Raw genomic sequence first — 13745 nt, forward strand, 5'->3', positions numbered from 1 at the left:
ATTTATTATTACGCCGCCGTTTATTTTTATTATATCATATTTATTATTTAATTAAATGGTAAAATGGTTAATATTTTTGGAAAAAAAGGCAAATTTTTTTAACGTTTTTTTGGTTTATCGAATAATTATAATAATTCCAATATTTCCGTAATAAATTTATACCGGTATATTCTTTTCGTTTATTTTTTTCCGTTAATATATCGTATAAAAACTTCGCCGTATTATAAACGTAGTTATCGTTAAAAATAATTTTAACGACGAATTATTTATTATATTTAAATAATAATTTCCGTTTTATTTTCCATATATTAACGCGGCGAAAATTATTGGTATTTTCCATTACGCCCCCCGTTTTAACGGTACGGTTTATAATAAATACCGCAAAAATGAAAAATCGGTTTATAATTATAAAAAATTTTTATATACCAAAAATCCGTTTTTCTGCCGCAAATTTCGTAAACTATAAAAAATTATATATTATAATTAATATATCGCCGCCATTATTATATTTTACGAAAAAAAGGAGGCCGTATTATAAAATTAGGCCGTCGCGTTTATATAACGGATAAATTTTATATTATTTACGCGGCGTATATAAAAAAATATTATCGTTTACGTAATACCGAAAACGTAACCGTTTTAAACGGTAATTATAATAATAATAATATAATTATTATTTATAATAATAATAATGGTAATAAAATTACGTAATAATTTGTCCGTGGGTTTATTTAAAATATAAATTATTTCGAAATAAATCCCGTTTTTTTTAATTGTTTATTTCGCCGCGTTAACGTATCGGCGTTTAAAAATATAATTATTAACGTTATTTTAAAAATTTTAAAATATACGCGCGTTACACGCGTAAAATTATTATTATTTAACGCGAAATTAATACGGTTATTTTTATTTTTACCATTATTTAATAATAAAATTAAACGCCGGTTTTTATCCGGTAATTATAATCCGTTTCGCGTTCGTTAATTTATTTCCGCGATTTTTTCCAATATTATTATTATATTAAAATTTTCGAATCCGTTAAAAATAATTTCGGCCGTAATTTTTTCCGCCGTTTTAATACCGGTACGTTTGGTAATTTTCGTTACCGCGGTTTTTATAACCGATTTAACGTTTTCTGTAACCGTTTTATCGCAATTCTTTTTTATTTTTGGCAAATTTCCGCCCCGGAAACGGGTTTTTTTAAGGCGATTTTTTAAATAATTTTAAATTTAATTTATTTCCGGATTATTATTTAAACGACCGGAAATTGGACCGAAAAGTGGACGAATACGGCCGTCGTTAATATATATCCGTGGTAGGGTTTTTATAATAATTTAATTATTGGATAAATAAATGGGTTTTTTTCCGTTCCGTAAATAGGTGGGTGGGTAAAATTAGTTTTTTTATTACGTTTTATATGTTTTTATATTATCGCCAATTTTTTAATAAGGGATTTTACCCGGTTTTCGGACCAATATAATATATATTCGCCCCACCAAAAATTTAAAAATTATTTTATTTTTTTTAATATTTATATTACGAAATACGTAATTCGCGTAATTTTAACATTATATATATATTTCTGGATTTTTTGGCTTTTTATAATAATTTGTCGGAATTATTTACCCCCCGGACCGTTATTTATATATATATTATTTTATTATATTTCGAATCGGTTAACGGTTTATACGTTTTCGAAATATTTTAAAAATTTCCATATAAAATTATTATAATTTATTTATTTAACCAATATTATATGGTCGTAATTTTTTCCCCTGCGGTTTTTTACGGATAAAATTTTTTCCATTTTTTATTCGTTTTTTTTATTTTTTTTTTCCCGTCCGCCGTTATTACCGGCCCTGGTTTATTATTGGTACGTAATTAAAAAAAAAACGGGTCGGTAACTACGCGTTTGATTAATTTTACGTAAAAAATCGGGTAAATACCCCCCGGTACGTTTAACGTAATTATTAATAACGTAAATATTGCGATTATTATATATTTTTTATAAATATAATTAAATTTGCGGTACGGGCGGTTATTACAAATATTACGGAAACTAAAATATATTTTATCGTTTATTTTAAATATTTTTATTGGGCGTTAAAACGAATTCGCCCTAATTTTTCATCGTTATTATATATATATTATAATAATTTGGATAATATCCGTATTTTGGCGTAAATATTCGATAAAATGGGTTACGCGTTTTTTTAAATTTATAAAAAAAACGGGTGACGGGGGTTACCGGAACAAAGTAATTTTAATATTAAACCCCAATAATAATTTATTCGGGTTAATACCCGTAATTAAAAGAAATTTATTATAAAAAATTAATTGGATTATATTTAAATATTCGGGCCAATTCCCCTGGTTAAACGCCACGTAAATTCGTAAATAATATTACATTTTTTAATTTGTTTATTTTATACCGCCGTTAATTTTGGGATAATATATTGTAAAAAAAAATTATTTAATTTTTATTTATTTGTATAATTCCGTCCAAAATCCGCCCATTTAATTTAATTTTTTATTTAAAATAATTTGGTCGGAAAAACCCTGAAATCGCTATTATATTATTTTAAATTTTATAACGTAATTTTTTATTTTTATCGAATATATTACCTTTAATTATACGTATTTAAATAATTTATCGGTTATAATTATTAAATACCGGGGGGCGGTTTCGTCGTATTTGGGTAAATTTATTATAAAATTTATAAAAATTTATTTTTAATATTTATCCGGCGTTAGTAAGGGTTATAATAATTTTTATCGAAAACGTTGGAAAGGTTTCGATTTTCGGTATATATTATAATTACGGATAAATCGTTTTACGTATTTTACCATCCCGTTCCAATGGTAATTTGTTACCAAAATGGCGAAAATATTATTCCGGCCTATATGGCCTACAATAGGGGATTTATAAGTTTTTTAAAGGATAACGGTGGTTAAAAATTTTTAATTTAATAATTATAAACGTTTCCAATATAAAAATATACCTAACGCATTAACCGCGTAATTTATAATTTACGTTTTTATTTCGGTTTTTGGGGGGAAACGGTACGTATTATTATTAACCGTTTTTAAACGTACGTAATATATATAGTTTTTCCGCAACGTTTTTTACCAAAAAACGGCCAAATACGGTTATAAAAACGGAATAATGGGTAATATATTAATTTGGATCCGAAAATTGGTTTAATTTAATATTAATATTATTACCGGGTAGGAAAAACGTAATACGGTAGTTAATTTTAGTTTATAATATTTGTTTTACTTTTTTTTGGTAAACGTATTAAAAATTATTATAAATTATTTAAAACGAAAACAAAAATAATAATAAAATTTGGCGAATATTTTTATCCACCGTATTTGTTTTTCGGATATTATTTTTAATTTGAAAAAATATTTTAATATTTTATAATCCGTTAAAATTAAAAACGGTTAACGGATATTTTATAATTTTACGTTCCAAACTTTTAAATATATTATTACCGCCAAAAATCTTTTATCGTGGATCGTATAATTTTTTTATATTGGAAATAATTTCGCCGAATAAAAGGTTATTAATTTTTATAATTCGTCCGTTTTTTTTTTAAATAAATAACCGTTTAAAACCAAATTGGAACAATTTATTTCGATTTTAATTTTTATTATATCGTTTTATTGGGCGAAAATTAGGGTTTGGAAAAAGGTTTTTTTAATTTTTCGAACACGTTATTAATTTTTGGAATTTAACGGAAAAATACTTTTTTTTTATTAACGATAATAATGGTTTGGTTAAAATGGAATGATTTCAAATAAAATTTCGGTAAAAATTGGCAAATTTTAGAAATTTTTGCAAATTTTTTAACCGGGTGGGTATTTTTTATTTTTATATTATTCGGATTTTTTCCGGGTCCGCTTAAACTTTTTTTTTTTTAATAATAAATTCCAAATATTTTATTTTTTTACCGCGAATACGTTTTTTTTTAAATCCAAATTTAATCCGGCGTTGTTTAATTTTTAAAGAATTAAATAAACTTTCCGCCAATAATTATTTTCAAAATTTAATAAATAAATTAATATATCATTTAAATACGTCGACGTAAAATTACCCAAAATAATTTCCAATATTCCGTTAATATAACGTTGGAAAATTATAAACGCCCCGGTTAGGCTAAAAAAATATACCAATTATTTAAAAAATTTAAACCGTATTTAAAACGCCGTTAAATATTCGTCGTTTTTTATTATTTTTATTTTATAAAAAACGGCGCGCACGTTTATTTTTGTAAATTATTTGGTTTTTACCAAAAAAATGGATTATTCTTTTAATTAACGGTAACGGATAACGGTTTTATATTATAATATTATTAAATATTCGGTAATTAAAATAAAAACGCCAATTTTCCGACGTTCTACGGATTATTAATATTAATACCGCCGCCGAAAAAAAAATTTGCTCGGATTTGATTTTTATCCATTATATTTACAAATTATTTCCCTAATTCCAATAATTAATTTTTAAATATATAATATAAACGTTTTTAAAATAATACCGGGATACGTTTTTAATTATTTTTTTATAATTGGATATAATGGTTAAATTACCCTTTATATAGGAGGAATTCGGACGTTTTAATTTGGTCGAACAGGTTTTTAAAACCGGCCAATTTTTTAAATAATTTGGTCGGTCCGGAATTACCCGTGGTGATGGTATTTATTTTTAAAATTTGGGCCATTTTACGTAAAAAAATTATTATAAATTCCATTTGTTCGGGGATATTTCGTTTTATTTTTTTACAGGTTGTTAAAAATACGTTACCGATAATTACGGTGGATTTATTTTAAATTCGTCGCGCCGATAATTTGCGGACCAATATTTCTTTTATTACCCCAATATAAAATTTATTATGGTCGGTTTTAAAAAAACTTTTTTTATATATTATCCAAAAAAAAACCTAATATTACGTTCCGGATTAAATCCGGAATAATATAAAATAATATTAGCGTTATTTGTTTATTTACGTTTGTTTTATATTTCGTAATTTTCTGTATTATTGGAAACGCGCGATTTAATACGGTATTTAATTAACGCGGAACGGGTAACGGAAATTTGTCGACCCGTAACCAAATCGCGTATTTTTCGTTTATCGCCGCGTAATATTTATAACCTAAATTTATTTATATATTAACGAATAATTAATTATTTAAAAAAACGGAAATAAAAAAGGGTAAATTATTTATAATTTGGTAAATTTTCTCCTCGCCGCCGTCGATTATTATTTTTGCCGTTTTTACGGTTTTATTTTTTTTATATTATCCGGTTTAAACCTTTAATTGAATTTTATATTAGGGGTTATTTGTTTTTTTATTAAAAAACTTTAAATAATATTATAATAACCGTCGTATTTGGGCGTAATACCGTTGCGAATTTATAATTTATTATTTGGTAAATAACGTTTCCGTAACGGAAATATATTTTTAATTTACACCGCCGTTGGTATTTTTTCTATAAAATCCAAAAAACGCGTTATTTTATTTCGTTTTCCGTTATTATTAAAACCGGAAAACGTTCGTATTGGCGTTTATCTTTAGGCAAATTATATTTGTTTATTTTTAAAACGTTAACGTTTATTATTGGAATATTTTTATTATTTGCAAATTTTGGGATCGAAATTATTTAAATACGGTATTAAATATACCGTTTTTCCAAATCAAAAACCTTCAAATTTTGGGCTATACGGCGATAAATCGCCACCGTATTAAGATATAAATTATTTACAATATTCTATTTTATATATATTTTTTTTAATTTGGGCCGAAATTTTAAAACGCAAAAGATTTATTCGTATTTCGTGCGACCAAAAAAACCCGCCCGTTATTATTAAGATTTTTCGAAAATTATAATAAATTGGACAAAAAAACTGATTTAATTTTATTTTTAATAATTTAAATTTGGCGAAAATTTGGGTATATTTATAAAAATTATTATATATACGTTTTATATCTTTTAAAAAATCGACGTAATTATAAATTTTATTTTTACCGCCGATTTTATAATAAAAACGGACGATTTTTTAAACGGCGAATTCCAAATTTGCCCAAAAATATTTATATTAATTTCGGTAATTACCGATAAAATCCGCGTTCCGCCGTAATTTATATTTTATAATATAATATTAAACCGAAAATAACGTTGGTAAACCGTCGTATAATAAGGGATTTCGAAAAAATTTCCGTCGAGGCGGTAACGCGGTTTAAAGAATTTTAACCGCGGTTAATATTATTGGAACGTTTAATTAAAAAAATTGGATTTTTTTTTGTAATTTATTAATTATCCGCCATATTTTTAAAGGGCGATTTCCATTATTGGGACGGTATTTTTAGTTATTAATAGTAAATTTATAAATAATTGAAAAAAAACGAATTTTAATAAATATAAAAGGGTAGGTTAACGGCCCTATAATTATTGGGTTTCCAAATGGAATTATTATTAAAATTAAAAGGTAAAAATATAAAACCGTTATTTATTCGCGTTAGGAAGGTGTTTATATAAGGGGGGGTTACATATATTCCCCTTGTTTTAACACAAAAAGGTTATATGATATTGTAACGGATTCGTGCTGAATGCACGTATCACATGACGTGTTAGAACGACGGGGACACACGTGACCCTCCCTTATATAAACACCCTCCCAGCACGAACAAACAACGGTCTTACACCTTTACCCTTCAGCTTTAATAATAACTCCATTTGGGAACCCAACAGTTGCAGGGCCGTTGGCCTACCCCTTCACAGATACGTGTATTTAGCACGAATCCGTTACACCGTTCCTGTATAAAATTGCCTTTTTTTCCACGGTTTGCAATTAATATGGTTTTCTTTTTATTATTAAAATATTTATCGTTCCGTTATAATTTTTGGTGATATATGATTATTTTATATTTTATTATCGAAAAATATTCGTATGGGTTTTTTATTAAATCGTACGTTAAAAAATATATATTTATATTTTATTACCGTATTTTACGTAACGTTTAAGGTTTTTTATTCCGTTTTTATCGTCGTCATTTGGTATTTTATACCGTTTAATTATTTTAATTTTTTGGTTTATTAAATTCGCGTAGGGGATTTTTATTTTTTTATTTTTGGGTGTAAAATTATTTTTTATTTTAATTTCGTTAAATAAATATTTGGTTGGTGTAAATATTTTACGTACGTTTGTGGGCGTTTATTTATTTCTCGTTTTCGGATTTCATATAATTTTAGTTATAAATGTAAATATTTAATATCGTTATTTCCGTACGTGTTAATTTTATATTTTGGTTAATATATAAATTTTATATATATTACGAATATATTTGTATTATAGGAAATTTAATTGGTTGCAATATATTATAAAATATTCGTTATATAGCGTAAAAACAATTGCTAATTCGTTCCGTAATTTAAATTTTAATTTCCCAATTGGGTAATTTTTTGATTATATAAATTTCGTAATTATTTTGGAAATATTCGGCCCAAAAAACACGTGGGTATTCCGGATATTTAACATTAAATATTGGATGGTTTTTAAACGTAAAATCCGGATTTTTTAAAAAAATTTATTTTTATTATACCGAATTATATTTTGGGAATTGGATTAATTGGTCGTTTTGGTATAAATCGATTTATTTTTTAACGTATTTGTAAAAATCGTTGGTTTTTTCCGCGTTATAACGGTTTAAAAAAAAAATTTTCGTCGTTTAAATCTTTTTTTAAAACGTTATTAAAAAACTTTTTCGTTAAAAATTGGTTGGTTATCTTAATACGGTGGGTTTATTCCAATAATTTCGTATTGGATTTTTTTAAAACGTTCGAATTTGTAAATTCGGGTAGTATAACGTTTTATCGGTATAAATTGGTTGGTGATTTTATTTTTATAGATATTTGGTTTTCCATTGTTAATATTTGGGTGTTTTTTAATTTTTAAAGTTATTATTTAACGTTTATTTTAAAAATATTATAAACTATATAATTATCGTTATAATAAATGGTCCAATTTATTAAACTATATTAATTAAATTATATTTATTAATAATTTATAACGTCAAATTTTCGTATTTTTTCGAATTTATCCCTAAAATTAAAAATAAAATCGGGAATATTATTTTAACTTTGAAGGCAATTTTTGGCCATATACCCTATTTTATTATATTTAAAATATTTACCATTTTTAAAATTTTTGCGAGGTTTTTTATATTATATCGCGTTAAAATTTATAAATCCGTTATACGTTCCATATAAAATATTATATTAATAAAACGGTTTAAAATATTGGTATTTACGTCCGGTATTGGTTTATCGCAAAATTAGTCCTTATATATTACGTTTTTCGCGTCGTTCCAATTTTTTTTCGTATTATCGGTTATTAATTTTAATCATTAATTTTACGTATTTAATTAGGGTGTTGGGTCGTTTTTTTAATAAATTCGTTTTTAATTTTTGTCTTAAATTCCGTATAAAAACGTATTATTAAGGTTTTGGGGCCTTATAATAATTTAGCGGTAATTTATCGAAATTTATTAATATATTTAAATACCGATTTGGTTTGGATAAAACGTATTAATTTATATTTAACCGTGCGTTTTTCGTTTAAATTGCCAAATATTTTTTCAAAATAGTTTTTATAATTATCGTAATTATCGAAAATACGGTTAATTTTAATTTTACGGTTTTTTTTTATGGTCCAAATAATTTCGCAATATGGGTTTAAATTAAACGAACGCGTCGTTTTTTAAAAGTAAAATTGCGTAAATAGTTTTATTTATATTATTGTCGAAATTATTTTTGTTAAAATATAAATAAGCCCGGGTTTCCGTGAAAAATCCCTATAAGATATTGATAATACCGTCGAAAAACGCAAATAAAAAATATTTAATATTATTTTTATTAATTCGGTTAATTTATTTGGTTATTTATTTTTGGAATTATCGATTTTCGGTTTGGAACGTTATAATTATTTAACGTAAAACGTTAACCTTGGCCGAAACGTTAATAATAAAAAAATTTAAAAAATGGTTTTATTGGAAAATATTATTTTGGCGGTATTATTTGGTATATTTTAAAATAAAATATTAAATAAAAATAATTAAAATATTACGATTAAAATATTGGGGTAATTTTTTTTATAATAAAATACAATGGGTTAAAATAATTCAATATTTAATTGGGAATTAGATATTTTTAATAATTGGGGTAAAATTATAATCGGTTTTAAATAAATATTAAAATTAATTAAAATTTGATTATTATTAAACAATTTTAAAATTAAATTTATTTACATGGTAATAAACGTATTTTATATAAATTATATTCCAAATGTAATTATTTTCGTATAAATAATTATAATTATTTTAGGGTAATTACCGCTGGTTTAATTACTTTTTTGGCAATGATTGTGGTTATTTTTGTTTTAATAATCGGGTTAAGGTTCCTTATTTTATCGTTACGTGACCTTCGTGTTTTCCCTTTTTTGTTTTTGGTCCATAATTCCTAATAATTTTAACCTGGGTTTCCGACATTTCCTCCGTCCTTGCCCAATCGTGTCGGTCCCAACCCTGGTCGTAACACATGTCTCCTGGGTTAAGTAAACAATTTTATAAAACGGGCTATCGGTGGCGTTTAATAAATTTGCGTCGTAAATTGATTGGCGGAGGTTGCGCACAGTTGTTCCACGAAACAATTAATAGTAGCGTGCCAGTTGGACCTTTTGACTTACGGGGTGAGGCGCCTGGTTTTAATGCAAATGCGCATTTTTATTTGCCTAAATTTTACTAAATTAACCGAAAGTGAGTAACCCAAAGCAACATAATATAATAAAACGTAAAAATAAGAGAAATAATAAGCCCGAAAATAATATACGATAAGAAAAAGCAAGGGAAAAAAGGGGAAAAAGGAAAGGAGGGGGGGGAGNNGGGGGGGGGACGAGGAAAAGAAAAGAAAAAGTCACCAAACCAATAATTTAAATTGGTTACACAAACCCAATCGAGAATGAGAACCAACAAAGGAATAGTATAAGAAAACTCCTCGTTATTGTGGAATGTTATATAACCCCGGAAAAATCCAAATATGCATTATGCAAGGCTGTTAACTCGAGTTTCCCCTATGTATATGTGATTTTCAAGTTCCGCTGTTTATTTTCCAATTCCCTAATATTGTCTTTCTGTACAAAACAAAACAAAAGATTTCGATGGTTGTTTGCCGTTTGACAGACGCTGAGTTTGCTTAATGGGCCGAAGACCTGCCACGATACGCAACGCGATCATAGGGATTTACAATAGTTGGCTTGATCGTAATAACCCATTCCCGATTCCTGTATTGATTATCCCTCTCGTCGACCCAAGATTTCAAAATGGTGTAACTTTCACAATCCGCCGCTGTCTGAATCTCGAATGAGTAAAAGGTCGTGCGAAAAACAGCGTTTTCCCCGGGCGTAGGATATCTAGGCTGGCCGTCCCAGTCAGCGCCACGTACGCCTGGATCTTTAAGCCTAACTTCGCAAGCATCAAAATAGGCCCCTGGCTTATCGGCGACAGGAGAAGCGGTAGTAACTTGCACAGCAAGTGAAGCGATAATAAACGCGGTAGTTCCTAGCTGCATGGCGGCGAAGCCTGTAATTGGAAAATATGTCTAGCAAATAATGTGTACCTTAAAAGAAAGTCGGAGTTAATAGTGTAAGAAAAGTGAGTGGTGCTTAGCTACTGTTTGAAGGATCGGCATATAATAGACAAAATGGTTATTGCTTTATATATAAGAAATTTCCCTTTAAATATGCACCATTATATATCCCCGACACGGGTTGCCGATACAAGACGCATGATAGTAAAGGCTAAATATAGTAGTACTTATATTTAGCTGATTTATAAGTTTATCAAGTATCTTAAAAATAGTATATATTTCCCTCACATTAAATTTAAATAAATAACTCGAACACTATTATCATTTAACCTTTCGACATGAAAAGTTTATATTAAAACAAATATTAATATAAACTTTTATCCAAGATTAAGTAAACAGATCTATTCTATCTCATATTTAATAGTGAGAAAATGTTTACTGGATTAGAAAAACCAACATTATTTTTATGAGTTGAGAAATAAATAGGGTTTTTCTTTCGCCTCCGAAAATTGGAACCAATATCGAAATTTCCTTTAAAAATTGAACATAATTAGATTTTTAAAATCAAACTGCTAGCGCGCCAGTTTAGTTAAAAATAAAAAGTATTACCCCAAGTTCTGGCTAAAAGTCCAGGTAGTTACAATTTAATTTCCCCTCGCTTTTATAATTAAACAAGTTTTAAATCGTAATATTTCCCAAAAGCGCCGCTATGAAAATCTTGCGTAAAGAAGAAACTTTTCAGCCACACATTGCGGTATTATTTTATCCTTTTTGAAATAAATAATCCCTTGTTTATTATTATAGATTTGTAGACTTTCTTTTATCCTTTTTAAAAATAAAAATAAATAGTCCCTTGTTTATTACTATATATTTTTAAACTTTCTTTTCTCCATACATTAGGAAACGGAGCTTAATGGCCATGGATCCCCCGCGTAATAAACTGCTTTACTCGTTTAAAATATAAGTCATGGGCGTAAAGCCCTTTAAAGGCGACTGGGTACATAATCATATTTATTTTCAGGAAAAGGCTGTTAATATATCGTGTAATGCTATGTAGAGATCCTGCTGTGTTGAACATGTCATTTACAAATAAGCTTCCGTATTTGTCCAAAGTTAAAAACGATAACGGTGTGGTTATTTCACCGCCACGGTTTGACTAATTTACGGCCATATGGATACTTTTACAGTGCAAATAACCACCGATACACAGGAAATTTCGAAGCCACAACGCCACACAAAATACCCCAAGTCAAAGACCGTGAGATAAGAAAGACCCAGCAGCTATTCTTCACCTCTTGCACAATTTCAGCTGGCATTGCCGCCGTAACTTTCAAAATTCCGGGGGTCTTTGGGTGTGGCCGCCCTGGGTTGCCGAAACCCCAAACAATGCTCAAAATGATTGAGGATGAGCTTACGAAGCGCAACATGTGCACTAATTACACAATCGGGATTGCTTGATACCCTTTATGTCTCGTTTGATAGGCGCCGGGCTGGGTTTTGGCGTTCAGGATGTCATCTCCTCGACTACCAGCGCAGTGCCACTCCACAGCCAGCTTCCGTTAGACGCCAACGAACAGCTGGCACAGTAAGCCATCGCAAATCCAGGCCGTGCGATTTACACGATTGTCGAGGGCGCTCTTGACGGGGTGTGTGAGCAGCTCAGGGAGGTAAGACTTTTCGGCGCATTCCAAAACCCGTTGCGGGCGCCCACGGGGGCCCATGGGCCAAAAAGTACCGGAACCCACGGGCCCCCGTCTTATTTGCATGTTGTGGGGCATGCACCTTAATATGTATTTTAGCTTTAACAAATACAAATTCCACAGTGAAAAAAAGCAGCGGACTCATGGGCTGTTGGCCCGTGGGCTTTTCAAAAGTTTTTGGGCCCCCATGGACGGGTTTGGAATGCCTTAATTTGCACCAAGACGTGGCTTGGCTAGAGGGACATTCGTTGCCTGAGACGTATGGGGTTTTACCAAGGCACGATGCTTAATGCGTCGAGCGAGGAGGTTTCAATCAAACTTGCGTCCAGCCAGATGGCGTGGATGGTAGTAGAGGGTATTTGACACCATCAGGGGCGGTCTACAGGGGGCAATATCTTCGTGGCCTGGGGAGGAATGTGTGCTGCGATGCTTGCGGGAGCGTGATCCGGTCAGGAAAATGTTGGAGTGAGCTTTGGTCATGTGGCTTTTAAGTTCCCTGGATGTGGGTGTGGTTCTAACCTAAACTGTTGGTCATTTAAAACTGCTGTGGGTGTAATGATAATTACCATTATTGCAGCAAATGCTACGACGAGGGAGGGCGTTGTGGTGAATCAACCCATCGGATGAGAAACCTGTAAATAATAATCCCTGCCGAAGTGGGAAAATCGGATATATGACCAATGGGCAGTCACCAAAACCAAGTTGACCATATCAAGTTAAAGCTCAGACCAGCATTATCCGCTATTCTGCTGCGACAGACGCGGAAGTATCTTCTTCCATGGGTTGAGCTAATCTGAGTTGCTACCCAGATTCGAACCAGCCTTTGTACTCCGTACTAAGACTGCATTCAGACTGCTCGCTTTGTAGTGACTTTGATCTTTGCGAAAGCTGCTTCTACAAGGGGCGAGTCCCGCAATGGAGATCACATACTGTTGAATATACCATCGGCTCTAGACTGCGTTGCAAACCCCCGGATCGTCAATGACTGTCGGTTATTACAACTTGGAGTGGTTGGAAATATTTCCTGCGGCGAATGTCGTCAAATAATCACTCAAGGAGAATTTTACCGCAAGTCGCCCCCTCCCCCTTCGTCAGGTCTACCTTGGCCCTTTGGATAATGCCGTTATCCTGACACATCTCACTATAGACTGCTGCAACTGCGACGGAGACGGTTTTGAAATCTGCTACTCGTGCTATGCTAGTGGCAGTCGTTGTTCAAACCCGAAGCACGCCAGCTTCATCTGGCAGGCGTTGCGTATCGTGCTTCATAACCTCCTCAATGACCACCATCCTGCATTAGAGTTTAAGAAGTAAAACTTTCTACTTCAAAGGTGTCACAACCTGCAATAGATTAAGTGTTGATATCACAAAAGACGTGGAACTTTGGTGCAAGTATG

General features: G+C 30.0%; 1 protein-coding gene across 1 annotated transcript; it reads left to right on the top strand.

Annotated features, from left to right (window-relative positions):
* Positions 1 to 13028: 13028 nt before the first annotated feature.
* On the top strand, positions 13029 to 13466 carry PgNI_08026 (uncharacterized protein; the record flags this gene model as incomplete). Its single annotated transcript, XM_031128027.1, has 2 exons — positions 13029 to 13130; positions 13200 to 13466. The coding sequence occupies 2 exons, from the start codon at positions 13029 to 13031 to the stop codon at positions 13464 to 13466; spliced, it is 369 nt and encodes a 122-aa protein (XP_030979210.1).
* Between the last annotated feature and the right edge of the window lie 279 nt (positions 13467 to 13745).

The sequence above is a fragment of the Pyricularia grisea genome (genome assembly GCF_004355905.1).
Source record: "Pyricularia grisea strain NI907 chromosome V map unlocalized Pyricularia_grisea_NI907_Scaffold_6, whole genome shotgun sequence".
NCBI classification, from domain to species: Eukaryota; Fungi; Ascomycota; class Sordariomycetes; order Magnaporthales; family Pyriculariaceae; genus Pyricularia; species Pyricularia grisea.